At 40.2% G+C, this 27,701-nt stretch overlaps 5 protein-coding genes across 9 annotated transcripts; 3 read left to right on the top strand and 2 right to left on the bottom strand.

The window, feature by feature from the left end:
* On the bottom strand, positions 378-5,680 carry LOC109727267 (protein DETOXIFICATION 35-like). Its single transcript, XM_020257312.1, has 7 exons — positions 5,244-5,680; positions 2,583-3,208; positions 2,316-2,372; positions 1,964-2,202; positions 1,741-1,859; positions 1,531-1,617; positions 378-764 (listed from the first exon to the last, which is right to left on the bottom strand). Exons 1-7 carry the CDS (start codon positions 5,535-5,537, stop codon positions 714-716), a joined length of 1,473 nt encoding a protein of 490 aa, XP_020112901.1. The 5' UTR covers positions 5,538-5,680; the 3' UTR covers positions 378-713.
* On the top strand, positions 8,903-12,693 carry LOC109727023 (G-type lectin S-receptor-like serine/threonine-protein kinase SD2-2). The gene has a single exon (XM_020256882.1). It carries the CDS (start codon positions 9,136-9,138, stop codon positions 11,662-11,664), a length of 2,529 nt encoding a protein of 842 aa, XP_020112471.1. The 5' UTR covers positions 8,903-9,135; the 3' UTR covers positions 11,665-12,693.
* On the top strand, positions 13,189-18,338 carry LOC109727024 (calmodulin-binding receptor-like cytoplasmic kinase 2). Of its 2 annotated transcripts, none has more exons than XM_020256884.1 (6): positions 13,189-13,689; positions 15,524-15,765; positions 15,863-16,031; positions 16,540-16,629; positions 17,249-17,547; positions 17,836-18,338. In XM_020256884.1, exons 1-6 carry the CDS (start codon positions 13,452-13,454, stop codon positions 18,091-18,093), a joined length of 1,296 nt encoding a protein of 431 aa, XP_020112473.1. In that variant the 5' UTR covers positions 13,189-13,451; the 3' UTR covers positions 18,094-18,338. The 2 variants fall into 2 exon arrangements, with proteins under 2 accessions (XP_020112473.1, XP_020112472.1); XM_020256883.1 differs by lacking the exon at positions 13,189-13,689 and adding an exon at positions 15,185-15,439.
* LOC109727028 (serine/arginine-rich splicing factor SR45a-like) lies at positions 18,744-22,652 on the bottom strand. 4 transcript variants are annotated; one of them, XM_020256885.1, is made up of 8 exons: positions 22,515-22,650; positions 21,650-21,672; positions 21,448-21,534; positions 21,179-21,281; positions 20,588-20,737; positions 19,472-19,526; positions 19,093-19,275; positions 18,744-18,995 (listed from the first exon to the last, which is right to left on the bottom strand). In XM_020256885.1, the coding sequence occupies exons 2-7, from the start codon at positions 21,670-21,672 to the stop codon at positions 19,103-19,105; spliced, it is 591 nt and encodes a 196-aa protein (XP_020112474.1). In that variant the 5' UTR covers positions 22,515-22,650; the 3' UTR covers positions 18,744-18,995; positions 19,093-19,102. The 4 variants fall into 4 exon arrangements, 3 of the variants coding, with proteins under 3 accessions (XP_020112474.1, XP_020112475.1, XP_020112476.1); XM_020256886.1 differs by having other exon boundaries at positions 18,744-18,994; positions 19,087-19,275; XR_002220692.1 differs by lacking the exon at positions 18,744-18,995 and adding an exon at positions 19,920-20,033 and having other exon boundaries at positions 19,219-19,275; positions 22,515-22,652.
* LOC109727139 (zinc finger protein GIS-like) lies at positions 26,196-27,701 on the top strand. The gene is made up of 2 exons (XM_020257039.1): positions 26,196-26,640; positions 27,688-27,701. The coding sequence occupies exons 1-2, from the start codon at positions 26,196-26,198 to the stop codon at positions 27,699-27,701; spliced, it is 459 nt and encodes a 152-aa protein (XP_020112628.1).

The following is a 27,701-nucleotide window of genomic DNA, read 5'->3' on the forward strand; positions in this document are numbered from 1 at the left end:
GTAAGCTACATCAGCAACTGCTTTTTGTAGCTGTCTGTCACTAGTAAATACGATGGCGAAATGGTTCCTAGATGCCAATATAACGGCCATTGCGATGAATCCGATCACCAGTGATTGTGCAACGACCACAGCGACGGCATGTTTGGCGGCCCTCGGCCGACCAGCTCCTAGCTCATTGGANTTTTTTTTTTTGAAAAAAAGATAGAACGCTACTCGCTTTATTCATTTCGAAAATAAATTTAGTTACAAAATATAAGATTACTAGGCCTCAAAATAAGAAAAGCGATAGAGAGAGCAAAAAAAAAGAAAAAAAAAATCTATACAGTAACAATCTCCTGAAAATTGCACTTAGTATCAGCAATTCTCTTTTTTCTCCATTTTTGTTTTCATCTTCTCTATGGAAATGAGCACAATTATAAACTTATAAAAAAGGGAAAAAATTAACTGAAAACTTTCCCAAATACTAAATAGGAGAAAGTAAGCACCTCGTTCCTTTCTGCAGTGTTTCTCTTCGTACGGTCTCCATTGAACGTGAGTTAAGTTTGCCTAAGCAACATATATATGGCTTATTAAACTACATTTTACATATCCTTTTTCCTCGAGTAATGTACTCAACACATGAATTTATACCTAATAATGGTAGGGGACATAAAAATTCAGCTCAATTTCCCCAAAGAACTTTTCAGCTAAGTAGACTCGTTTCTTTGCTCGCTTCATCTTTCTTCTCCACCCCACAATTGTAAGCGCTCAGATGCTTTAGCAGCCTAGGAATATTAGAATAGCATGCAACGGATTAGTAAGAGTACATTCATAATAGTATCAAAATAATAAGCAGATTTTATTCTATTAAGTGTGAAACAGTTGTTATGCTGTAAAAGCTTAAACTGTACTTAGAAAACAGTGTTTATATATTTTTATATCTAATACTTTTTCTCACGTCTGAGCTCGAGATTTTTTTTGCAAAACTTATGACATGAACTTGAATTAAATAGGAGAAAATTAATAATACTGAGAGCATTACGTGACTTAAACTCAGGGCTTTCTGTTCTGATACCATGTGAAACAACCATTATACTCTAAAAGTTAAAAGCTTTAATTTTTAGAGAATGATGTTTATATACTTTTATATTTAATACTTCTCTTATGTCTGGACTCGAGACTTTTTTCAAATGGAAAAAAAATTAATAATACTAAGAGCAAGTCTGACGTGACTTAAACTTAAGACCTTTTGCTCTGATACCATGTAAAATAATCATTATACTTTAAAAATTTAAACCGTTAGAAAACGGTGTTTATATATTTTTTTGTGTAACATTAAGTATGGTGAAATTTTGCTTTCGCGAGAGGGAGATTGACCCGAAATGTAGTTTAGGCATGCAGTGTCATGTATGATTAAGCATTTCAATAACATAACTCCCGAAAGCACAAAACATGAAGAAACGCGATCGACTTATATCGCCATCCAGATAATTGTAGTTCGTAGAGATAAGCGTGGAGAGAACTTTACTTTAGTGAAACAGATTCATTTACCTCAGCTTCCCAATCAGTTTTCCAAATCATATATAGCAGAATCCAGGTCTGTAGCGCAGTTCCACAGAGCATGCCGGCCCAGATCCCCTGAGATCATCACATCAAATTGTTATGAAAGTTTACGGCCACAATCCATGCATAAGCAACAAGATAGATAGATTGAAGTTCATGTAGAGAGCTCCTTGAGAAATGTGAACAAAATTTTGTTACCTGGAGTCCCCAGTGTAACACAAAGCCAAAAAAGAATCCGAGAGGAAGCCCAAATATATAATAGCAACAGAGATTAATGTATGCAACTAGGGCCTGCCACCCACCTCCAATAGCAACTCCTGCGTCGCAATAGCGCATTCGACCGAGATGCGAGAATCAAAGTAACAAAAGATTGTGTAATACAATCAAGCAAAAAATCTGAATTTGTTGTGTCAATGTTTACCTGAAATCACAGGCTGAATGCTGTTGAGCACCATTGTGACTGCCAGAAGGTAAGCTACATCAGCAACTGCTTTTTGTAGCTCTCTGTCACTAGTAAATACGATGGCGAAATGGTTCCTAGATGCCAATATAACGGCCATTGCGATGAATCCGATCACCAGTGATTGTGCAACGACCACAGCGACGGCATGTTTGGCGGCCCTCGGCCGACCAGCTCCTAGCTCATTGGACACTCGAACGCTGAGATGTATAAGGAGACACGATAAGTCGATCTCACTCATAGAGGCCGTAAATCGCAACAAAAACTGTAGTAATAGTAACTAGTTGATATATAACATGTATGATTCTCTCACCTTATAGCTGCATTGAGTCCTATAAACAGCATTGCTTCCCAACCATTTATGTTCATGCTGAAACACAATAAAACAAGTTTGTTTTATTAATCTTAGAACATCATCAGTATCGAATCTCGAGTATGTACAACTGCTTGAAGAGCCCTAGCATGCTTCTGATAATTAGACTCATCTCAACAAATTTGCATTGAACTTGAAACACAAATATGAAGTGTGGTCACAAATATGCACCTACAACACTAATGTCTAAAAAGTTCGCGGTCTCACCAGATAGAAATGGAATCAACGGCAATCTCTGCATTATCAAGGTGACCGGTGAGCACCACCAGGACCATCATGTACCAAATCTCGAGGCAGAGCATCACCGCAGAAGCGAGCGATAGCTTCGCGAAAGCCCATAAATCCTTGAACGCGGCCCACGAAAGCCCTGCCCACCCATCCTTGCACCAGCCCACAATATACCCAACCTGGCCCAAAGAGACCAACCAGGCCGAAACGTTACAGGCCGCCGCCGCCCCCGCAAGGCCCGTATCGAGCACGTAGATAAGCAGGCCCAATAGCCCAACATGAACAATAAGAGCCACAAAGCTAATCCAAGCCAGGACCATGACCTTGCTCTGAGCCTGGAGGAACTTCTGGGTGGGGAAGTTGATAGCAAATGCAAACATCTCGGGGATGATCATTGCTGTGAACTTGCCGGCCTCGACGGCGATCGCGTGGTCTTGGCCGAGGAGCTTTAAGATTGGTGTGGCGAAGACGTAGAGCGGGGAGAGGAGGAAAGCGGAGGCGAGGAGGATGATCCATGAACGTTGCATGTAGAGGCCGAGCGGCGCGACCTTGCCGGCGCCGTAGGCTTGCCCGCATAGAGTCTCCAGTGCACTCCCCATTCCCAGCTATACATATAACAGGATAAGGAAATCAATGCAGTGTGGAGTATACACTAGTATATATGAACATAACAATTACTGTTTAGGGTAAAGATTCTACCTTGCAAATTCATGCATGCTTAGGAACTGGTTGCTTAAAGCTTCCATGTAAAATTATGAAAAAAAAAATTAAAAAATTAAATTTTATATTCTTTAATATTTGGTTTGTAAGAAAAAAAATAGCCTTCCATCGTGATTGTTTGGTTAAAACAAAGAAAAGATAGCTAAAAAAATTATTATATATATTTTCAACTATTATATATATATTATATATTATTGATATATAATAATTATCATACTATATATATATAATAAATATTATTATTATATTATTTATATTATAAATGAAGATATTAATAATAACATATTTATATAAAACATTAATATATATATAGAGGAGAGAGGTAGTGTTTCTAATTTTTTGGTGGGAATAGATCAACCCCTTTTATCATCTTTTAATAATTGATTTAATAATATACCGTCGATAAGGACCAACTCAACCCTAAGGAGGACGGATCAATTTTAACCCGTACACATCCTATATTAAGGACAAAATTTGAAGCATCAACTCCTCTTGTAGCTTCAACTACGCTAGTGGTGTATATAGTATATATAATATATATATATATATAATATATATACTATAATTATAAGAGCAGAGAGAGAGGAGAGAGAGAGGGACTGAGAGAGAGAGAGAGAGAGAGAGTTGAGCTATGATACTTTTAGAAGCACCATCTATTTGGTGCTTCTAAGTTTCTAACCCTTGGATCCACTCTATAATTACTAATATCTCTTGGATCAAACACTATTCCACCTACCGCCATCATCTCAACCTCACATCTTTCCATCCAAGGACTAAAAACTCTAAAGCACCACCCACTTGGTGCTTTTGAGAGTATTCTAGCTCCACTATATATATATATATATAGAGAGAGAGAGAGAGAGTTGAGCTGGAATAGTATAGTAGTAAACAGTCTCCGTTGCCACATATTTGTTTTTAATGATGGAGCTTCCAAATCAACGATCAACACTGTTGAACATGAACTATATCACTTGAAATATTTAGAAACTAAATTTTAGATCTTTTCGATATCATTGGTGAAATGATCAAAGGGTTTCAAAATTTATAATTTTAGTGATTGATATAAGACATTTTCTCGTTTAACCGCGTAAAGATATCCAAATCGATTGAATTTTAGTTAGAAATTTCTTTTAACTATTTAGGACAAGATATATTCTCCTGATCTTGATTACAATATTCATATCATTACTTTTTAAAGGATATTCATTTTCAACTGTTCATTTTGGTGTCCACTTGATGGACAAGAGAATAATACTGAAAAAAATGAAATTTGGTTTCTAAAAACTTTTAAGTAGTATATATCATATTCGATGATGCAGATTGTCAATTTGGGATTTCATTATCAAAAATAAATGAATGACAGCGGAGCCTCTTTGGTACTAATAACATTCCAGCTCAACTATATATATATATATAGAGAGAGAGAGTTGGACTGGGCTACTATTAGTAGCAAAATTCTATTGTTGCTATTAGTTTTTTAGCCTTTGGATAAACTCTTTTCATTATTTCTAACCATTGGATTAAATACTATAACTCAGTGGGGACCACTCAACCCTAGGGGAACCACTCAACTTTAACTAACTAATATCATTCTACCCTATAATTTTTCATCCAAGGGTTAAAAACTTGATAGCAAAAAGAGTGTTTTACTATTAATAGTATTCAAGACTAATTCGAGTACTTCCACTTAAAAGCTAAGATTTACTTATCTACCATATAAAATTTTTTTAATACTAATAATATAATAAAAAGATTATAAATTTTGGGATTCAAGTGGAGTAGAATTTACGTGTATAGGTAGCAATTTACTTAATCTATCAAAAAGTCAACATGCGTCGCTCTGAAAATGGAATAATAAAAGCTCCATGCAACTTCTCTCCATGCTCGAGAGAGAGAGAGAGAGAGGGGGAGGGGTCTTACGAGGAATCCGAAGGAGAAGTGGGAGACGACGGAGAGGCCGATGGCCACGGCCGAGAGCTGGAGATTGCCAAGACGCCCCATGAAGATCTGCGTCGTCGAGTTCGTGCCGTACAAGCAGAATATGTTGAAGATGATGGGCGCCGCGATCGCCCAGAGCCTCTTCGACTCGCCCGCGAACACCTTGTAGGCGTCCCAAACCCTCCCCACCTCCGCCGCAGCATCGTCTCCCTCCCCCTTCCTCGCCTCCTCTTCGGCGGCGACGCGCGCCTTCTCGCGGAGGAGCGGGGCGTCCATTAATGGCGGCGGAGAGGAGTCGGGGAAGTTCGGTCTCCGCCTCCGCCTCAGCGCGAGCTCTTAGAGCTCGGCGGTGTCGCAATTGGGGTATAAATAGGCGGGAGCAAGCAATGATGTGTTGTTGTGAATTGGCGAAGAATATGCATGATGAATGGGGCGGGCGAAAGAGACACGGGCACCGTCGTTGTTTGTGCATTAATTGATTGGAGTAAAACCAAGCTACACCCGCGTGGCTTCGATCGCTACCCAAAAATTTTAAGTTTTAAACTAATTAAAAATTTTAAGTAAATATTTGCGGACAAATTTTTAGTACGATGTTTCTATGCATTGCATTTTTTTCTCAAACAATTTATTTTATTTTTTCTCAAAAATTGTAGTAGTTGAATTATATATATTATTATTATCATCGTTGTTTACTAATTTGCAGTAGCCACATTAAAAGAAGCATGGGTTAAACTGAGGAATCCGCCAAACAATGCGGTTGTCAAAAACCAATCAACCCATTTTCCGTGTCAGCAATGATTGGACGGCCTCGACCAGGTGCATAGTTCAGCGTTACAGCAGCTCACCACTGAATTAATATGACAATAATATTACACTTACAAATAAATTTTATAATATTTTTTATTAATTGATAGAGAAATATTAGTTACAATAATACAAGATCAATACAGAAGGTTTTATAAATTGCTAGTATTTTTTTCTTAATATACTATTAAATAAGCACGTATTGTTACTGTAGAATTTTTCTATTCTAACTCTTATTTGCATTGGAACAAGATAATTTCATTCATAGAATTCTATATTCTTATATGGACTAGAAAATTGTTTCGAGTGCATGAAAATTTAATTATGAATTACAAAAACGTGCCATACCACTGCAGCTCTGATCACTCCCTGATTGGTGGGTGCTGTGTTTTGCTGCATCCTCTCTTGCACTCAAATTGCTCCTCTGTTTTATCTGGTAATTATTATTATTATCATCATTGTTATTTTCTGAAGTTGTATGTAGACTATGTACTTTAATAAGACTCTCACTTGTAAACAATATTTTGTGTTACTCAAAAGGTGTTCAAATACTGACCGTTCCTAGAGTAGGTGGCAAAAGGTTTGATGGTTGGTACTCAAGATCCAAATTCTAATCCTAATTGATTTACATTTCTAGCTAAATTTATTTCTAAATCAAATAAACGAAGTAGGGAGCGTGCTACTTATCTCACAAAAAAAAAAAAAAAGCTGTTCAAATTGTTCTGATTGTGATTGTACTAGTAGATGATACTACGAGGGCAAATAAGTGTTGGTTATGGCCTGAGATTTTGCGCTTTTGAGGTGGTACTGCCTGAACCTGACCATCTTGTTTGCATATTGAGTTGTTGAACAAGCTGACAAGCAAAAACTGAAATGCTATGAGTATATATACTTCACCGCCCCCCTCCTACGTGCCGGGAATGTACTGGCTTATACACAGCAATAAAGTCGATTCACCAATTGTTTCTAGAGCAAATGGTAAAGGACTTAGTGTTCCAAGTTCGAATCCTAATTGATTTATATTTCTAGCTAAGTTTATTTCTAGATGAAATAAATGAAGCGGGTAGCGTGCTATCTATTTCTCAAAAAAGATAAAGTCGATTCGTGTGTGTACATTTATAACTATGAAAGCTTAATTTCTAATTCTGATGTGAAAATTTTTCTTTAGTTTGAGCTAAGTGGGGTCCACCTTCAACCAAAATTATTATTATTTTTTATATATGTGTAATTTGGACACCTTTTGTCATTTTTGCTTCCTACCCCTCTGTTTTTTATTCTCTTTATCTCTCTGTTGTATATTTTACCCATCTTTTTTCTTCTCTTTATCTCTCCGTTGTATTTTTTTNTATATATATATAAAAGATATAGAGCTTGAATTACTTGTAATTTTTTTTATCAAAAATATTTATTTAATAATAAATATAAAAATTTTAAAAGTAATTTTTTATTTTTTAGTTTTTTTTTAAAAATGTAATATACCACTCTGACCAATTACATTAAGTAACTGAAAAAAAAGAAAGCCTTTATTCTATCACAAGTAATTATATAGAATTAATATTAAAAAAAATTAAAAATTATCAAAATATCAAATGGACCTAAAATAGTTATTAGGATGAGACAGCGAAAGCTTGCTACTGCATGTGCGAAGACGCGCTTCCGTTATGAGTGTTAACTGGTCAAGATCAGGTTTGATTAGTCAACTGAAAAACAAGAGCTTGATTTTTGAGACTTGTGGGTGTTTTTTTTTTTTTTTTTTTTTTTTTTTTTTTTTTTTTTTTTTTTAAGATAGATAGCACGCTATCCGTTTTATTTATTTTATTTATAAATAAATTTAGTTAAAAATATAAATTAATTAGAATTCGAACTTGAGATTTTTATTTTTTATTTTTAAATATACAATTTTTAGTATTAATTTTACAAATTTTCTATCGTAGCAGAGAACATAATAATTTGAATTACGCTGCATAAAAATTGCTCATTTTCACTCATACCACTTCTGAGATTTTATTATTTTATTTTTAAAAAAAATTAATAGTACTACCCATCATACAATGCTACAATAGGGTCAACAAAAACCTTAACTAGTTAGGTACGAAACCAATGCCCCGCTCAACGTCTGGGACCCAAACTTGACCAGAGGACAACATGATTTCCACGATCCCAAAACTATTGGTATTTCGTAATCAAAATAATTGGTCGATGGGCCAATTATTTAAGATCCTCTGTCTTAAAATCTTAGTTTTGGACCCACTAATTCAATCATTACAATCTATAGAGTAAGCTGCGGCTGTTAAATGTTTTCTTGGACTCATTTTCCACTGGATAGATAAAAAAAAACGTCCTCACCAAACATATATAATCTAGGAAAAACTTCAAATACCACTTGTATAGTTTCATACTTTCTCACTATAGTACTTTATAATTTAAAGTGTATCAATTTAGTACTCTATAGTTTTATTTTTATCTTTTTATTATCAATCCTACTAATTATTTTTTGTTAAATTAGTGACAAAGTTAAAACTAAAGGGTATTAAAGTAAATATTTAATCAACCTAGATGGGGTATCTAAAATTTTTTGTATATAATTTAACAAAATATTAACGAAAAAACTGACTAAAAGATAAAAGTAAAATCATATGACACTAACTTGATATATTTTAAATTATAAGATATTAAAGTGAAAGGTACAAAACTATAAAAATAACATTTGAAATTTATTGCATAATTTACTAAACAGGATATTAAAATAAAAAAAAGTACGAAAATGCATTAATGGTATTTGAAGTTTACCCCCATAATCTACTAAACACATTGGATTATACCAGTTCTACCTTTTTAGTTTGATATGCTCTCACAGTGACAGTGGTGTGCGACTTAGCGACGCTCCCACTTGTCTCTGCTACTTCCCAAATCCCCACATCTCTTACACACAAACACATTTCTCTCGTTGTTCCCCGCAAAAGACGAATCGTATCCATCGTGCGATTCATTTCCCCTCTTCCTCTTCTTCTTCATCTTCTTCTTCTACCTCACAATACAAAACAAGTATGCTAACATACGCATTCCGCTAATGGCGCCCCCGCTCGTCCTCTCCATCCTCGTCCTCTCCCTCCTCCTCTCCTCCTCCGATTCCCTTCTTATAACCCCCAACTCCACCCTCCTCAGCCCTAACCGCACCTTCGCCCTCGGCTTCTTCTCCCTCGGCGTCGTCGGCGGCGGCGTTGGCGCCTCTCCCCGGTGGTACCTCGGCATCTGGTATGCCTCTCTCCCCCCTCGAACCATCGTCTGGGTCGCCAACCGCGCCGCCCCCGTCCTCTCGCCCTCCCCCGTCGCCTCCCTCTCCCCCTCCGGCCGCCTCACCATCTCCTCCGACGCCTCCGTCGCCGCCGCAGCCGTGTGGGTCTCCGACAATGGCCTCCCCGCCTCCGACGCGCTCCTCCTCGACTCCGGCAACCTCGTCCTGCTCTCCCAGTCGGGATCCGCCGTGTGGGAGAGCTTCGACTCCCCCGCCGACACCTGGCTCCCCGGCATGGCCATGACCCGCCAGAGGCGGATCGTGTCTTGGCGGAGCCCCTCCGACCCCTCCCCGGGACCCTTCTCCCTCCGCCTCCGACCCCCGGCCTACGGCGAGTTCGAGCTCGTCTTCGACGGCTCCGTACCCTACTGGTCCACCGGGAACTGGACGGGGACGCAGTTCGCCGGGGTGCCGGAGATGACGGTGCCCTACATCTACGAGTTCCGCTTCGCGGAGCCGTTCGGGCCCGAGGCGTCGTTCTCGTACGCTGTGGCGGCGGAGGCCGCGGCGGAGGCGGGGCTCGGGCCGCCGGCGCTGAGCCGCTTCGTCGTGGACCCCTCCGGCCGCCTGATGCAGTACGCGTGGTCGCCGCAGTCGGCGAGCTGGAGCATGTTCTGGTCGCGCCCCGAGGTCGAATGCGGCGTCTACGGCGTCTACGGCCGATGCGGGAGCCTCGGGGTCTGCGCCGCCGGGGACCGCTCGTGCCAGTGCCCGCCGGGGCTCCGCCCCGCCGATCCCGCGGCGTGGAGCTCCGGCGACTTCTCCGGCGGGTGCTCCCGCGCCGGCGATCCTCCGTGCTCCGCCGCGGACGGCGACGATGATGACGAGTTCGAGGAGATGGGCGCCGCGGATATCGACGGCGACGCCGAGGTGTCGATCCCCGGGGTGAGCCGGAGCTCGTGCGAGGGGTCTTGCGTGAGCAACTGCTCGTGCCTCGGCCTACGCTACGATCCCGGCTCCCGCCTCTGCAGGAACCTGTACGGGAACGCCTACAACCTCCGGAACCGCACGGATGCGCCAATCCTCTTCCTGAGGGTTTCGGCGAGTAGTCTCAGGGGGGGATCGAGCTCGAATGCGAAGAAGAAGAAGCAGAAGAAGACGACGACGATGATTCTAATAGGCGTCCTCTGTGGTTCATTGGCCATCTTCGGATCGTTAGCTTCGATCGTCACTGTTATTATTCTTCGAAGAAGAAGAAGAAGAAGAAGAAGAAGAGGAGGAGGATTAGCGAAAGCGAAGGAAGACGACGGAACCTTCTCGAACGTGACGGTGTTCTCGTACAAGGAGCTCTACGCGGCCACACGGGGCTTCTCGGAGAAGCTGGGCCACGGCGGCTTCGGCGCCGTTTTCCGCGGCGAGCTCCCGGGCGCGACCCCGGTGGCCGTGAAGCGGCTGGAGCGCGGCGGCGGAGAGCGCGAGTTCCGCGCGGAGGTGCGCACCATCGGGAGCGTGCACCACGTGAACCTGGTGCGCCTCCGCGGCTTCTGCTGCGAGGGCCCGCACCGCCTCCTCGTCTACGACCTCGCCCCGCTCGGCTCCCTCAGCGCCCACCTCGGCGCCGCCGCCGCCCCGCTGAGCTGGGCGGCGCGGCTCAGGATCGCGGTGGGCACGGCGCGGGGCGTGGCGTACCTCCACGAGGCGTGCCGCGACTGCATCATCCACTGCGACATAAAGCCCGAGAACATACTGCTCGACTCCGACTACACCCCCAAGGTTTCGGACTTCGGGCTGGCGACGCTGGTCGGGCGGGGGGACCCGACCCGCGCCGCCGCGACGTCGGTGCGGGGGACGTGGGGTTACGTGGCGCCCGAGTGGGTCTCGGGGGGCGCCGCGATCACCCCCAAGGCCGACGTCTACAGCTTCGGCATGACGCTCCTCGAGATCCTCTCGGGCCGCCGCAACGCCGAGTCGGCGACGTTCGCGGCGTGGGCGGCCGGCCGGATCGCGGCGGGCGACGACGCCGCGGCGGCGGCGGTGGCGGACCCGAGGCTCGCGGAGGTCGGGGGCTACGACGCGGCGGAGGCGGAGCGGCTGGCGCGGGTCGCGGTGTGGTGCGTCCAGGACGAGGAGTCGGCGCGGCCCGGGATGGGCGCGGTGGTGCAGATGCTCGAGGGCGCGGTGGCGCCCCCGCCGCCCCCGCCGCCGCCGCGGCTGCTCCGGGCGCTCGTCGCGTCCGGTGACTCGTTCCCGCGCCCGGAGACGAGCAATGCGGCTTCGGGGAATGACTCGGAGGTGTCGGTGGGGAGCGACTCGGATGGGCCGAGTCGGGTCGGTGAGGACGAGTCCGAGTCGCGAGCGGGGTGAGTCATGAGTGGTGAGAGAGTCGGTGGGGAGAAGCGCCTGTGCGTCGCGGGTGGAGCTTTTGGCCCCCTTCGCCATCGTTCCGGGAGCGACAGCGACGATGGTGCGGTTGGAACGGCGTGGCGGGCCCCACAACAAGGTACTGCTCGGGCCCCACAAGGCACTGCTCTGCTATTTTGTCGTCTAGACTCTTTCAGAGGGAATGGAATTAGAAAAAGTTAATGACGTGGACCTGCGCGAGTGCGGAGCCAACTTTTTTGGCGGGAAACGACAACACAAAAGAAAAAGTTAAAAAAAAAAAAAAAAATCCCCTAGTCTTATTCGCGTCGACGATGCAAAATGGGGCTGGGCCTCGGAGAAGAAGGGGAACGTGAACCTTTTGCAAAAGTGATGTTCCCATCTAATTATAAGGTTCTTCTAATGGCCTCCTCGTGGGCCGCAGCCGACATGGCTCGGCCCAATTGGACATTAGGCCCAGTTTCAGCTCACATTCATGTCCTCTTCTTCATCGTTTAAAGTTTTTTTTAAAAAAAAGGGAAAAGAAAAAAGGAAAACATATAAGAAGCAATGGGTAGAAATTTTCCCAAATGCTGACCCATCTTCATCACTGGAAGTGATCTGAGGTTAGCCAAAAAGTTAGATCTAGTGAACGAGATGGATTCCCCTCCCCTGAGGGCCATTTTAACAACAGTACAAAAACACAGACCTCTCCATAAATCCGGTCCGCTATCATTGTTCGAAAAATGTTGGCGAATGGTTGATTGGTTGTTTCCGTATCCGCAGGTGAATGGTGATGTAGCGATTATTCGAGCTCTCAAATATTTGTCCTCCCTCTACTCGTTCTCGTCTACTTTATGTACTGGCATTGGCCTCGTGAGTGTCATGTGAACGAACTTTTGACATTTTGTTAACTTTGTGAGATTCGGTTGTTGGAAATTGATGAAGCACGAGGTTTGTGGGGATTAAAACAATAAGATTATTCACATTATTAATCTGTAAATGGAAAAAAAAAGGGGAAAAATTGGATCGTCATCCTTTGTCGAATGCAGAGAATTACAATTATGCTGAGAAGTATCTTCCCGTACATCCCATTCCATATTTAGTTTAAACTTTTTTAACTTCTAAAAAAGAATTGTTGATTTTGGTTTGGTTTGGTTTGGGTTATAAGATAACTTGAAACAAAGCCGATGTTATTTACCACCTAACCAATCCAAGACACAAATTTTGATTTGTTTTGGATTTGATTTGTTGGTTTGAACACTTGATTTTAAAAAAGTTTATATATTTTGTTGGTTATTATATAGATATTTTTTAATCTATTATGTTGATTTTTTCAATTAATTAGGCGCCTCCAGTAATAGCGGGTAAAAATTATGTGGACATAGTTTCTACATTAATATTTTTAGGGACGTTCCGAATAGGCGCCACGTGGCGCGCAAGTATTTATCTCACCGTCTTTTTTTTGTCTTAAAAATTATAATTTTTTTAGAGAGAAAAAATAATAGAGAAATAAAAAGGGACGATAGGATAAGCGCCTGCAAGCTACGTAGCGCCCACCGAGAGCGTCCCCGAAAATGCTAATTTGGGCACTATATCCGTACAATTTTTGTAACAGTAGTAGCTTTGTCTACATGTACATATCTACACACACGTCACGTTCACGTGACCAGCCAAGTCACGCTAAACTGCGCACCGACCCCCGCCTCGGGCGCATTCTAGCAGCCTTTTAGTGCGCTCCACTCCACTCCCCTCCTCTCCAGCTCATTCCTCCTCCGCTTCCGCTTCCACCGATGCCGCGGCGCTTCTCCGGCGACCAGAAACCCCACTCCGCCGCAGAGAAACGCATCTCCGGCGACCGGAGACCGATCTTCGCCGCCGCGAGAACGCCGGAGAGATGGAACGCCGCCGCCCCGCCGGCCGGCGGGAACCCGCCGGAGCGTCGCCGGAGCCCGGCGATTTCATTCCTCAGATCGATCGGATCGTGTTTCACCAACCCCGAACCCCATTCGCCTCCGGCTAGGTCTCCTCGTAAGATTCTTCTTCCCCCTCGCCCGATCATCTATTTGAATTCGCTTCGGACACCCTAGAAACTCNATTCGCGTCGACGATGCAAAAAGGCTGGGCCTCGGAGAAGAAGGGGAACGTGAACCTTTTGCAAAAGTGATGTTCCCATCTAATTATAAGGTTCTTCTAATGGCCTCCTCATGGGCCGCAGCCCACATGGATCGGCCCAATTGGCCATTAGGCCCAGTTTCAGCTCACATTCATGTCCTCTTCTTCATCGTTTAAAAAAAAAGGGAAAAGAAAAAAGGAAAACATAAAAGAAGCAATGGGTAGAAATTTTCCCAAATGCTGACCCATCTTCATCACTGGAAGTGATCTGAGGTTAGCCAAAAAGTTAGATCTAGTGAACGAGATGGATTCCCCTCCCCTGAGGGCCATTTTAACAACAGTACAAAAACATAGACCTATCATTGTTCGCAAAATGTTGGCGAATGGTTGATTGGTTGTTTCCTTATCCGCAGGTGAATGGTGGTGTAGCGATTATTCGAGCTCTCAAATATTTGTCCTCCCTCTACTCGTTCTCGTCTACTTTATGTACTGGCATTGGCCTCGTGAGTGTCATGTGAACGAACTTTTGACATTTTGTTAGCTTTATGAGATTCGGTTGTTGGAAATTGATGAAGCACGAGGTTTGTGGGGATTAAAACAATAAGATTATTCACATTATTAATCTGTAAATGGAAAAAAAAAAGGGGAAAAACTGGATCGTCATCCTTTGTCGAATGCAGAGAATTACAATTATGCTGAGAAGTATCTTCCCGTACATCCCATTCCATATTTAGTTTAAACTTTTTTAAGTTCTAAAAAAGAATTGTTGATTTTGGTTTGGTTTGGGTTATAACTTATAAGATAACTTGAAACAGAGCCGATGTTATTTACCACCTAACCAATCCAAGACAAAAATTTTGATTTGTTTTGGATTTGATTTGTTGGTTTGAACACTTGATTTTAAAAAAGTTAATATATTTTGTTGGTTATTATATAGATATTTTTTAATCTATTATGTTGATTTTTTCAATTAATTAGGCGTCTCCAGTAATAGCGGGCAAAAATTATGTGGACATAGTGTCTGCATTAATATTTTTAGGGACGCTCCGGATAGGCGCCATGTGGCTCGCAAGTATCCATCTCACTGTCTTTTTTTTGTCTTAAAAATTATGATTTTTTTAGAGAGAGAAAGTAATAGAGGAATAAAAAGGGACAATAGGATAACCGCCTGCAAGCTACGTAGCGCCGACCGAGAACGTCCCCGAAAATGCTAATTTAGGCATTATATCCGTACAATTTTTGCCCAGTAGTAGCTTTGTCTACATGTACATATCTACACACACGTCACGTTCACGTGACCAGCCAAGTCACGCTAAACTGCGCACCGACCCCCGCCTCGGGCGCATTCTAGCAGCCTTTTAGTGCGCTCCACTCCACTCCACTCCTCTCCAGCTCATTCCTCCTCCGCTTCGGCTTCCGCTTCCACCGATGCCGCGGCGCTTCTCCGGCGACCAGAAACCCCACTCCGCCGCAGAGAAACGCATCTCCGGCGACCGGAGACCGATCTCCGCCGCCGCGAGAACGCCGGAGAGATGGAACGCCGCCGCCTCGCAGGCCGGCGGGAACCCGCCGGAGTGTCGCCGGAGCCCGGCGATCTCATTCCTCAGATCGATCGGATCGTGTTTCACCAACCCCGAACCCCATTCGCCTCCGGCTAGGTCTCCTCGTAAGCTTCTTCTTCCCCCTCGCCCGATCATCTATTTGAATTCTCTTCGGACACCCTAGAAACTCCGGTTCCTCTCGATCTCAGCGACGCCGTTGGGTGGCGCTCACGGGAGTAGCCCGGGGAAGCGATCGGGCATGGGGATCTACGGCGGCGGATGCGGCGATTCCCCGAGGTGCTTCGGGAGCTCGAGCTTCACAATGGCGGAGATCCTCAAGGCGACGAAGAGCTTCTCCCCTGCTTTGAAGATCGGGCAAGGTGGATTCGGCACCGTCTACAAGGGGACTCTCGACGATGGCACCCTCGTTGCGATCAAACGCGCCAAAAAGGTAGAAGAAGAATTTTCGGTGTTTTTTTTTTCTTCTAATTTTTTGTTAATTTTGATTGTTGTGGTTGATCTTAAAATTGGATGTATGATCTCTCCAGAGTATGTACGATAGTTGTGTTAATGGGGAGTTCCAAAGCGAGATTAAGATAATGGCACGCGTGGAGCATCAGAATTTGGTTAGGCTCTATGGATATTTGGAGTATGGTGATGAGAGGATTATTGTGGTGGAGTACGTTCCAAATGGGACTTTAAGAGAACATCTAGATGGTAAAGTCTATTAAAACCTCTCTTTACCTACTGTTCTTGTTGCTGAATTTCACCGTGCATTGTTGTTCTTTCACTTATAAATGATTTATCTCCTGAACTATTAAGACACTGTACTTAATCTTAAGGTAAAATGGATAGCTAGTCTCTGAAGTTTTCGGCAAATCGCTACTTAGTCTCTTATTTCCCCCTTAGACAGATTAGTTTCTAAATTTACAAAATCTCTTGCAATGTTATCCCTCGTTGCATTGTTGGTCCGAAATCTCTAACATCCCGCCGGAGCTGAGCAGTTAGAAGTTGAAACAAAAGGGCAACATAGCTTTTGGACGGCGAACAAACCCAGGGATGAAATTGCAAGAAAATAGGTGAAACATAGGGACTATTTTGTTGAAGTGAATGATGAACGATCAAATTGGAATTCATTGAGGCTGTCCATGCATGTTATTCTTAATTCTTACCACACTATAGTTGGTAATTTGTGGCAGTTGATTTAGTTTAAAGCAAAATGTAGGCTTCAACGGAAACTATCTTGATCTGGCTGCCCGACTGGACATCGCAATTGACGTTGCTCATGCTGTCACATATCTTCATATGTACACAGGTAATTTTTTGTAGTGGATATCTGTCCTAGGCATTTCGTTTCACAATTCCTTGTCAAAATAATTGACTAATAGTTGTATGAGAAGTGGGAAATGCTATTCAGATGAGGAGTTAAATCTTATTTTCAATGTCCTTTTCAATTTGCTTCTCTTTGCTGAAAATGCTGCATGACTTGAAATTTCATGTTCGCATCTTACATGTTGTAGAATTGAGTACTTCTTGTTCATAGAGGATTCTAAGCTCATAAACTCATATCAAATTACAATGTTTGCCAAAAATGTTTCAACTCGATCGATCTGATTTATATGCATTGCCATAAAAGTGTGCAGACTTTGATTTCTATCTTCATCTGGAAAATTAGGCTTTGGTATAATGTTTATCTAAGTTCGACGTACAGTTTGGATGTATCAAATGAAACTCTCCCTTCATCTGAGTAATTAGATTTAGCCTTCGTATAGATCTAATTTGGATATGCATTTTGCCACTTTGGAAATATAACTAACGGAATGCTCGCCTCAACTTGTAACTAGTATTACAGGTGTTTTCGATGTCCGGGTGATATAACTAGTTAGGACGTATCCATTGTTCTTTCAAAAAACATGATATTCTTTGTCATGTAGATCATCCAATTATCCACCGAGATATCAAAGCCTCCAACATTCTTCTTACTGAAACTCTCCGAGCAAAAGTTGCTGATTTTGGATTTGCCCGGCTGGGTGCCGGTGAGACCGGAGAAACGCATGTTGTGACTCAAATTAAAGGGACTGCCGGATATTTGGATCCTGAATATCTGAAAACCTATCAGCTCACGGAGAAGAGCGATGTCTTCTCCTTTGGTGTACTACTAGTGGAATTGATATCTGGGAGACGCCCGATAGAGCCTAAGCGGGAATTCAAAGAAAGGATAACAGCGAAATGGGTATGTCTAAGTTCGTTTACCCAACCTCTTTTAAGTATTGTTTCAGTAGCTCTCTTTACTCTCTAATTTTTTAAATTTCAGTTGTTTGGTTGGCCATGCCATTTTTAAAATTGCAGTAGTTCAGCTATTAGATCTTGTGGAAATCACATCCCTCTAGTATGTTTTGATATGCATTTTCGAACGCAAAGAGCATGTAGTCAAAAGAGAAGAAAAGAATTTAACTTAATATCGACAGGAAAAAGTCTACTGTTTTAGTTTATTTGTCAGGTAATGCATATTTATGAACAGGCAATGAAGAAGTTTACCGAAGGGGACATGATCGACACTTTAGACCCAAATCTCCCAACCAATCAGGCAACCTATCTTGCATTGGAGAACGTATTCGAGCTAGCATTCGAATGCTTAGCTCCGACAAGGCAGAGCAGGCCGAGTATGAGAAGGTGCGCGGAGATTCTATGGAACATCCGGAAGGATTACAGGGATCCTTTGCTTTCAGATCCTCAGCTAAAAACTACAGCGGCTGGGTCTGGGATTGTAGACCAATAGCGCAAATAATCGCAGCGTTCCGCATATCGTAATAATGTAATTAAGAGAAAAGCTAAAATTCTACTAATAGTGTTTGGTCCTTGTATTATTATGTATCCGTGAGGTAAAAGTGAATAGTAAATATTATTTATTTATTATCAATAGTATACTAGATAGAACTTTTAGTTTTTTCTTTTCCTGAAAATAGAATAAGGTTGCATGCCACTTACTCCATTCAATAGGAGATAGTTAAGATATATTCTTTATAATATGTGTAGGAATGGTTTTACATACATTGGTCCTCTGGTTTGGTATGTATTATGTATATACATGTATATTATTTGCAACAATTTTTTTTTTTTTTATTCTCTCCTTGCTATTACTGGGAGTTAAGGCTCCTATTGTAATTGTTTTTTTATTTTCAAATTGTTAACAATTTCAAAGGCATTGAAGGCACATATGTCTATTGTTCTGGCCTCTAATACTTGCTTTTTATAAGAAAAAGTTTATGCTTTACTCACACAGAGTCTGCCAAACCCGAGATCACAAATATTATAACTTGCCTAACATTAAAAAAAAAAACCAAAAATCAGACTAATTAACTGTGAACAGAGCCCAAAAAAAAAAAAAAAAAATCCACAAGAGAAAGAAAAGGCGAAAATAGATAGAGAGGCAGATACGAAAGGGCAACAAACTAATTTTCCAAGTGTTAGCCACCATTAGAAAAAACAACGTATCACAGTAACAACTCTACTTTTTAGCCCTTAATTTTAAGACAATAATTCACAAAATATTTTTAACAACTTAATGGGCGCCACAGTTCACGTCAGCCTACATCCGCACCAATACATTACTATCCAAAAGCAGTTACCATCCTCACAACCGACCAAAGAGCTCGGGCTCACGAATTCATGCTTGGATTCTAAAGAAATATAATAAAACCTAAATCAGTAATCTAATTCTCCGAAAAGAAAAAAAAAAATAATAATAATTATCAACTGCGCTATGAAGAAACCTTACAGTCGGTAAGCTAGGTCCTCGGCGACACGGACCGATCCCTGCGGCTTCTTTGCCGGTCCCTCGAGCGGGAACGGTCGTGCCGGTCCCTCGAGCGGGAACGGTCCCGCCGGCCCCTTTCCCGAGACCGCTCCTTTTCCCTAGGCCGGTAAGGCGAGTAGCTGCGCGACCGTCTACGAGCACGACCTGCAAAAAAAATTCTTTACGGTGTAAAAGTGGGATCCATCATAAATTACTACTAAAACCTACCCAAAGCTACAAAAGTGCATAAATAAAGTAGTTTTTAATAGCCTAATCCCAAGATGGTAATGGCTAATTCGCCGATAATAGATTCCTAGCGGAGTTCACATCACACAAGCAGGAAATACCTCGCAGAACATACCTCTCAAACCACAATATTTTCCAGGAGTTGGTGTCCTCCCACGTTTTCTTTTTGCCTGCAAAATAATATCATCGCGAACAAAAAGAAACATCAAATCAATACCAGCCGATGGTTGTGGGTATGGGATCTGGTTTGTCATTTACTGTTCACAAAACAATAAGCACCCAAGGTACATGTATTATCCAATAAATAAGAACTCAGTTTAGTCAACATTGACTTCATTCATAAAAGAAATTAAATCATCGTCAAAAGAGGCTGCCTTGGATAATTCACTTAACTGGTAAAAGAAAATTATATTTCCATTCGACAAATGACAGTCGAACAAAGAATCAAGGCATCGAGATCCGACCCAAATAGGAAACAGCTAAAAGGCATGCTATATTATGCTACTAATGAAGAGTTGAGGATAATAAAGGAATACAGGGCGTACAAATCCTGCGCTATATACTTGTTTTTTGGTCACTGAGAGATGTCGATGAAGTACTCAATGTCGAGTGATGAGGAAGGTACAGACTGTTAAGGGCATGGATTGAGATCTCGATGAAGTTATACACACGAAAACCTGATGCCAAAAGTTATTAGGCAACTTCTTTTACCAATAAATCATACTAATGGCCTACAGTATTTAGATGTTATACCACCACAAGTTCTTAGTTGTCCTACTAAAAGAAAAGGGCAGATGTACGGGCAGTCCCTGTAATATCCCCATATATGACTTAGTCCTTGAACTTTTTCAGTTAAACACTTTAGTCCCTGAATATTCTCATATACTGTAAATCCATGCTTGACTGTGAAAATAGCATAAGTTCTCCAGTAAATGATCATGCCCCCCTGTAAAATGAATATCTTGTTTCAGTGCACTTGAAACCGGGTTAAGAAGGTCATTTATTGGAAAAGGTCATGTGTTGTCATAGTGCTGGGCAAGGATGGAATTTCAACGATATGAGAAAGTTCAGGGGCCTAGTGTTTTTAAGTAAAACTCCAGGGATTAGTCAAAACATTATAACAGGACAGAGCCACAAAGACTTTGATGGCAAAAAGGTCAGCGGCTCACCTTTGACCAGGGACTATCCATACACTTAATCTGGAAAGGAAAAAAAAAAAGGCAAGCAGTACCTTCTCGACAGAAATCAAGCGACCTTCAAGCACAGTACGATGGAGGTATTTAATGCAGCGTTTCGCATCCTCTACAGTTTCCATTGTCACAAAGGCAAAACCACGAGATTCCTTTGTTCGTGGATCTAAGACTACGTGGCATTCTTGAACCTGCAAATATCGATACTCTGGTAAACATGAACCAAAATCTTTACTTTAACCATATTAAGTTCATGGAATAATAAATCAGGCTGCATGCAAAGCAACTTTTTTACTAGTTCTCCAGTCACACACTAGTAGTAGGACTCCAAAGAAAAAGAATTATTTCATGTTACGATATTAAAACTTTAAAAATAGATGAGTTATTTTAAAGAATTAGTTCACAGCAGATTGGTAAATAGAAACTAAACTTCTACAAAGTTGGAATACTCCAAAGACTTTCAATTTATTAAAACATTGAGCAGCACCAGATGATATTAACAGCTGCACACAGCACACTCCTGATTACTATAGTAAGACAACACTACCAAAGCCTTAAAACAGAATCTACCCGCAAAAGTAATTACCAATTCCAGGAATTACATAATAACAATACAAACTAGAATTCCATACCCTCCCTTCTTTGCTAAAATACTTCTCAAGATCACTGCTAGTAACTCGTGTGGACAATCCTGTGACATACAAGTTGTTACCGGGGTTTCTTGAATCCTGGCTCCTGTAGCACAAGAGCAACTCCCATTATTACCAGAAAAACTAAAATTGGTAGTGAGCCAACAGACCTTGACAGAACCTTGCATAAATCAGTTTAAGATTGAAGCGAATGACTGATATTAATTTCGCATATATTTGGGACGAATAAACATCAAAACAAGTCCACATGCCTAGAACGACTCCTGCCTCTTGACCTTGATGACGACCTTGATCTACTGCGCCCCCTCGGAGGAGGTGTTATAGATTGAGAGGTATACCTTGTAAAAAAAAAAAAAAGAAAGAAGAAGAAGAAGGAGAAAACATATTTAGTTAATCATATGGTAGCAGTGAGATTTAGAACTAACATAAATTGCACTGAAAAGAAAAACTAACCTCACTTCTTTTGTTTGTGACATCTAAAAAAGAAAACACCAAAAGCAAAATATCAGAAATTCTTCATTGAGCAGAAAATGGCAGCTAACAAACATACACTCAGCTAATATTTAATGCAGAAGAATTTAAATTCATTGATTCAAAGCATTACTATGTCGATTAAGTAATGAGAAAATATTTAATTAGTCAATGCAGGTAATATGAGTGAGAATTCAATAATAAACAAAGAGCAACTTAAAAGAATCAGATTCCAGACATTTAGTTCCATCTTATCTTAGCAACATATATACATCAGCTCCGCAAACTTGGTCATTGTTAATTGATGATAGAACATCTCAACACTCGTACTCCACACCATTAGCCAAGTAATTGATGTAATAATACCGGCCGTTACTCGATTATACCCAACTCATTTCGTTGGGTATATACCATGATTCAAAAGCTAATTAGCCACATAATTCATACAGTAACAGAGACATAAAAACCAAGATGATCCGTTCATCCTACGCTAATGTTAACACTGTAAACTCAATTCCTATATTCTCTCTGTGGCCAACAAAAGCCACAAATTGAATAGGTTGCACCGTATACAATCTAAGTGGAGTACGATAACAATTTGATCATAATTTAGAACAAAGTTGAGTTCAATCCAACGAATTCTAGCAAAATTACTATCAAATCGTTACTCCTTTCCCAGATGGGAACATCATCAACAGATCTCAAACGAAAGCCGTTTTAACTACTACAAATTTAAAATACAAAGAAGAGAAGCAAATCCATTGAGATACGAATCGAATTGAACCTAAGTAAACAGTTACGGAGAGAAACCCTAACCCCATGTTCTACCGCTAGAGCGGGAGCTCACCTCTTGGGATCGGGGAGAGGAGGAGGGCGAAGGGTCACGACGAACGGGAACGAAACCCTAAAAAGTCTCCGGAGGGAGAGAGAGAAGGGACGGGTAAAAGGAGAGAGGATATCGAAGAAATAGTGATCCGATTGTTTTGACAGGATCAAATCTCGGCCGTCCGTTTCGTTTCATCTCAACCGTTAATATTGTTTTCCGAGAATGAGAGAAAGGGTCGGAAAGAGAACCCAATTTAGACCGGTCGGACGCAATTTAGACCGGTCGGATCATGATCTGACCCGAACCCGAAAGTACCTTAGCGAACCCAAACTAAGGATGCAAACGGGGCGGATGCAGATGTGGGACTTAGGAGGGGTCCCTTGTATTCCACTCCATTCTTATCGGTCAGGACGAATTCAAAATGGATTAATTTTAATTTTATTTTTGCATCCACTTATCATTTTTATTCAAAACTGATCGAAACAGAAGCAAAATTTTAGCAGATCGAGAAGAATTTTTTTTAAAAAAAAGTCTCCCGTCTCCCGCTCTATTTCCTAGGCAGATCGGGATAAATTTGAAATTGGTTACATTTTATTTATATCTTTAGTTCTCACTTACCGTCCTGTTCGTAGAAGATTGGAACGGGAGTTCCACCAATCCAGATTCATTTTCATCCCCGGTCCCGAATCGAGTGTGTCCATATTAGAGTTGAAGGACCAAACGCTTAATTCTTTCATATCATATTCAACTTGTGAGGAATCCAAATCGACGATCTAGGTTCCCATTAACTTCTTAGAAACCAGTTTTCATGATTATTCGACACTATTTACCTATTGTTCAAGTACTTAAAATTGTGAAATTATATAAAAAAATGTTATTCTCCAAACGATTAAACTATTAGAGAACGATGTTTAACTTAAGACCTACTACTATGATACCATATGAAATTATATAAAACGCACGTATTTCACTCAAAGTTTAAACTATCATATAACAATATTTCTAATATTTACATTCAACAAAAATCAACAAATTTTAATGATATGTATAATTATAATTAAGGTCACTTAATCGTAAGAGGATGTCCAAGGTAGGTCCCAAAGAAAGAGTTTGTGCGCTTTGCCAATTATGATGAGGTCCTATTTGGAAACACTGAAATTTATTTTGGTTTCTCATTTGGCTTAATTATACTGTATTTTATAGTTTATTTTTCATTTTCTATTTTGTATTTTTTTAAAAAAATTTCTATACTATAAGCAATAAATTATAATTATTTTATAATTAAAATTTTAATTTTAATTTTAATTTAGATTTTAAATTATTTTAAAATAATATTTAATAAAAATATTAATTTACGCGAACATCAAAAAAAATTTACCAAACAGCTTTTCAAAATCCTTTCAGAAAAATCGCTTTTATCTAAACTCAACCAAGCGCTCTACAACTTTTAACCAAAATCACTTTTCCAAATCAAAATTACTTTTTTCAGAAATCACTTTTTCAAAAGATAGACCAAATGGGCCAATAGTAGAATGTAATTAAGCCTTTTCTTTTTAATAGTATTCAAGCTGTCCAAAGTAATATTATTCTGGATAAAAAAAATTTTATATTTAAAGTGTTGCATCACTTCAAAATTTTGTGAATTGGACCAAAAAAAAAGTATTCCATTTTTAGAAAGAGAGTTGGAAATAGTTTAAGCTTTTCTACAACTCATCTCAAAATTAGGCAGGATTTGAAATAGTTTACGTATTTTAATTTACACGGAACTATCCAAATAACCACAAAAATAGGAGAAAAGATTAATCAACAACCCATGAATAAAATAAAATAAATACATTAATTATTACTTTTACAAGGTAATCCAAACGTGATCTTCGAGCTTTGGAGCTTTGCAAAGTTCTAAATTTCCAAAATAATATTAGTTAATTTATTGCTCGGCAAAACTGAGAATTTATTTCAATATAATCAATTACTTAATTTTTCTTTTTTTGTCCTCAGTTAGAGAGCAAGAAAGATATTATACCTATTTCAAGAAATGATTGTTTGGAGTTGTGGATAAAATATAATTAATTAATATCAAATAAATTCTCACTAAATCCGATCTAGATTTATGGGATTTGGATAAGATCCAATTATATTATGAAAAAAATACTATCAAATCTTTCAAAATTAATTGATTTCTCATTAAATTATGGTGTACCATGTAATTAAACAACGGATTTAAGAAAAAAAAAAAGCAAACTAGAATTTTAATTCTTTAAAATTTTAGAATAATGGACAGCCAAATAAGATGTTAGGGCTTTTCCTACCATTTGATTCTAACATGCATTAATTATTAGACCAAGATGCCAAAAGCAATATGAAATAATAAGGTTAGACGAGTAAATCAGTATCTGTATATATAATATATCAGTACGAGTAACATGTGCGGTAATATATATGCAGATCGAAAAGAAGTGTTAAAACTAATATCGAACTGAAATAGAACGAGACGATCGCACAGAAGTATTAGTTGAACCCAAATACATGTTTTTGTGCTGTACGTCGTGCCGAGCCAGGCCGGGCCGGCCGAGGTTGTGGCCAAAGCCACCCACCACCACGTAAAACGGCCGTGACTCGGTAATGCGAATACAACAAACACTTGGGTGTTCATATATTGTATATTATATTACATACATAGTCCAATAATTTTTTTTTTTTTCTTGAGCTTATGATTCAATAAATAATTAAACAGTGGAGTGACGTAAAGAGAACATTAACGGCCGGCTGAATAAAAAAAAAAGAAGAAAAAAAGCGTAAAATAACAAAACTAATGGACAAGCTTGGCCTACCCTAAAACGTACCCGGAAGTGTACGCCCCGTGGGGTCACCACCCGCGGCACCTGTAATACAAGAGCTTCAATTGCAGGCAACCAAATAACTCCTAAGAATACTTTTTTGGATGTGACTAACAAAAATCTACTGTGTCAGAAAGTTATAATGAGTTTTAAAACTTAAATATGTAAAAGCTTCAATCTAAAGATTTTATCGTTGCTATATACAACAAATTTTTTTTTTTGAACACTTCTTATGATGATTGCACTTCAATAAAGAGCATCACCCTCAACAATAGCATTGGAGTTAGATTCACATAAAGGTTCACTAATAAATTATTCTGTAAAAGATTTATGATCCTATATGAGCTTTTCGGTTTAAATAATATTACATCTACCTAAGTAGATCGTAATTGTAGGTTGATTGTTGAAGCAATAGGAGATGCATAATTAGAAAGCAATTTTTATGAAGTAGGCCTTTTTTTTTTTCGCGAGACAGAGAAAAAGATAGGCCAAATAAGTTACTTATTTTATTTATTTTTTATTCAATTGAAAATGTAAAATAATTAATTTTTGAACTTAAAATCTCGTGTACCAACTATATATTAAGTTTTTAACCAACTACGCTAGATACGATCAGATACCCACCCTAGTCGCACTCTTAAACAAGGGTTACATTTTGGGGCATCCACACCATCCTCATAGCAAAACTAGCCTCACTCAGTACATGAGCATCACGTCAAAAAACGTGTACCCTTTCAACACAGCCCACGATTAGCTGCGCCACTCACTTGTCCACTTCCAAAATAAACCCTAACCCTAGCCCCTCCTCTTCTTCTTCTTCTTCTTCTTCTTCTTCTTCTTCTTCTTCTAATTAAGCTCTCTAACCATGGCCGATCTAGCCGACAAGAAGGAATCGAAGGGATCGACCGAAGATGATCGAGACTCCCCGAACGGAGACGGCAGCGACGACGACGACGACGACGACGACGACACGGCTTCCGCCAAGGGCCAGTTCTACAACTGCACCTTCTGCAAGAGAGGCTTCTCGACCGCGCAAGCGCTCGGTGGGCACATGAACATACACCGCAAAGAACGCGCGCGGACGACGACGACGACGACAACGATGTCGAGGTCAAACAGCACTGCTGCTGCTGCTGCTTACGTTGTCTCCGAATCAGTCGAGGGATCGGGGAGTAGTACTGGTGGGTATTACTATTCGCCTTCTTCACAGTCGGTTAGGGCTTACTCCGCGCACTCGCAGAGGCCGCGAGAGCTTTGTCTCTTCGGCAGTGGCGATTTGAGCTTGGGTTTGGGGTTGCATGGTGGTGATGGTGAAGAAGAGGAGAAGAAGGATAAGGAGAAAGAGGAGGAGGTGGATTTGGAGCTTAGACTTGGACATGAGCCATAGCTCATGCTATATACATATATATATATATATATATACACACACACTTCATTAATTGCATGGGGAGATACGTACATGTGGTTGTATACACTTAATTAATTTCCTTTATGAAACAATAATAGTGTGATGGAGATGATCGATAGAGCCAATTTACAGTTAATTATTGTTTCTGAAGACAATAGTACAGTTGCTTAATTCATGCTGATGAGAAATGCTATCAAGAGTAGTAATGTTTAGTGTTTTTTTTTTTTTTTTTTTTTTTTCTTTTTTTTTTTTTTGCATTTGAGTTGATATTGAAATACTGATTATTTTAATGTTTCAAGAGGGGAAAAAACTAAAACATTGATGTTAAATTATCATATGATCAGGTTGCATATATATAAATAATATATATGTTCAATGTATTTTGGTAGCTACAAGGTACGTATATATAGAAAATTTAAGTGTATGTGAAAATTTTCAAAAGTAAAAAAAAAAAAAAAAAAAAAAAAAAAAAAAAAAACATAATTGGTGAAGAATCCAATGTGCATAGTTGATGGCATATTAGCTTTAAATATTTCAGAAAGAAAATTAAGGTGTTTCGTGGTTTATATATTGTTGTGATTTTTTTAAACCTATTTTGTATGTTTTGTCTTGATTATATATAATTAAATTCATTCTTGTTTAATAGGAATTATTATTATTATTATTAAGCACCATTTCTATTGAGTTAAATCACCTATTTTTGTGGGATATTACTAGAGCTTCTTCGAACATGATGCATGTGTACAGATGTTTTTAATTTGCATGTGCTCCACTCTTGAATACCTGCAATAAATATTAATCTAGTATATCATGTGACAGTAATCTATTTATAGTTTGTGAATATCATTAAATATTTGTTAATTAGTTTATTTGCTTAGCCTTTTATTGCGAAATAAGAAGGCCTTGTATGGTTACATTTCTGTTTTTCAATTCACTTCTATACCTGTAGATGAACTTTCGTAG

The sequence above is a fragment of the Ananas comosus genome, linkage group 22 (genome assembly GCF_001540865.1).
Source record: "Ananas comosus cultivar F153 linkage group 22, ASM154086v1, whole genome shotgun sequence".
Classification (NCBI taxonomy): Eukaryota; Viridiplantae; Streptophyta; class Magnoliopsida; order Poales; family Bromeliaceae; genus Ananas; species Ananas comosus.

Excerpts from the sequence above, each read along its gene's own strand:
- LOC109727139 (XM_020257039.1), top strand. The coding sequence starts at position 26,196 with ATGGCCGATCTAGCCGACAAGAAGGAATCGAAGGGATCGACCGAAGAT.
- LOC109727267 (XM_020257312.1), bottom strand. The coding sequence starts at position 5,537 with ATGGACGCCCCGCTCCTCCGCGAGAAGGCGCGCGTCGCCGCCGAAGAG. Across the intron at positions 2,373-2,582 it reads GTTGATTCCATTTCTATCTG|CATGAACATAAATGGTTGGG; the intron begins GTGAGACCGCGA and ends ATTGTGTTTCAG. Across the intron at positions 1,618-1,740 it reads TGTTACACTGGGGACTCCAG|GGGATCTGGGCCGGCATGCT; the intron begins GTAACAAAATTT and ends TGATGATCTCAG.
- LOC109727024 (XM_020256884.1), top strand. The coding sequence starts at position 13,452 with ATGCCGCGGCGCTTCTCCGGCGACCAGAAACCCCACTCCGCCGCAGAG. Across the intron at positions 15,766-15,862 it reads CGATCAAACGCGCCAAAAAG|AGTATGTACGATAGTTGTGT; the intron begins GTAGAAGAAGAA and ends TGATCTCTCCAG. Across the intron at positions 16,032-16,539 it reads TTTAAGAGAACATCTAGATG|GCTTCAACGGAAACTATCTT; the intron begins GTAAAGTCTATT and ends AGCAAAATGTAG.
- LOC109727028 (XM_020256885.1), bottom strand. The coding sequence starts at position 21,672 with ATGTCACAAACAAAAGAAGTGAG. Across the intron at positions 19,527-20,587 it reads GCTTGATTTCTGTCGAGAAG|GCAAAAAGAAAACGTGGGAG; the intron begins GTACTGCTTGCC and ends ATTATTTTGCAG. Across the intron at positions 19,276-19,471 it reads AAAATATTGTGGTTTGAGAG|GTCGTGCTCGTAGACGGTCG; the intron begins GTATGTTCTGCG and ends TTTTTTTTGCAG.
- LOC109727023 (XM_020256882.1), top strand. The coding sequence starts at position 9,136 with ATGGCGCCCCCGCTCGTCCTCTCCATCCTCGTCCTCTCCCTCCTCCTC.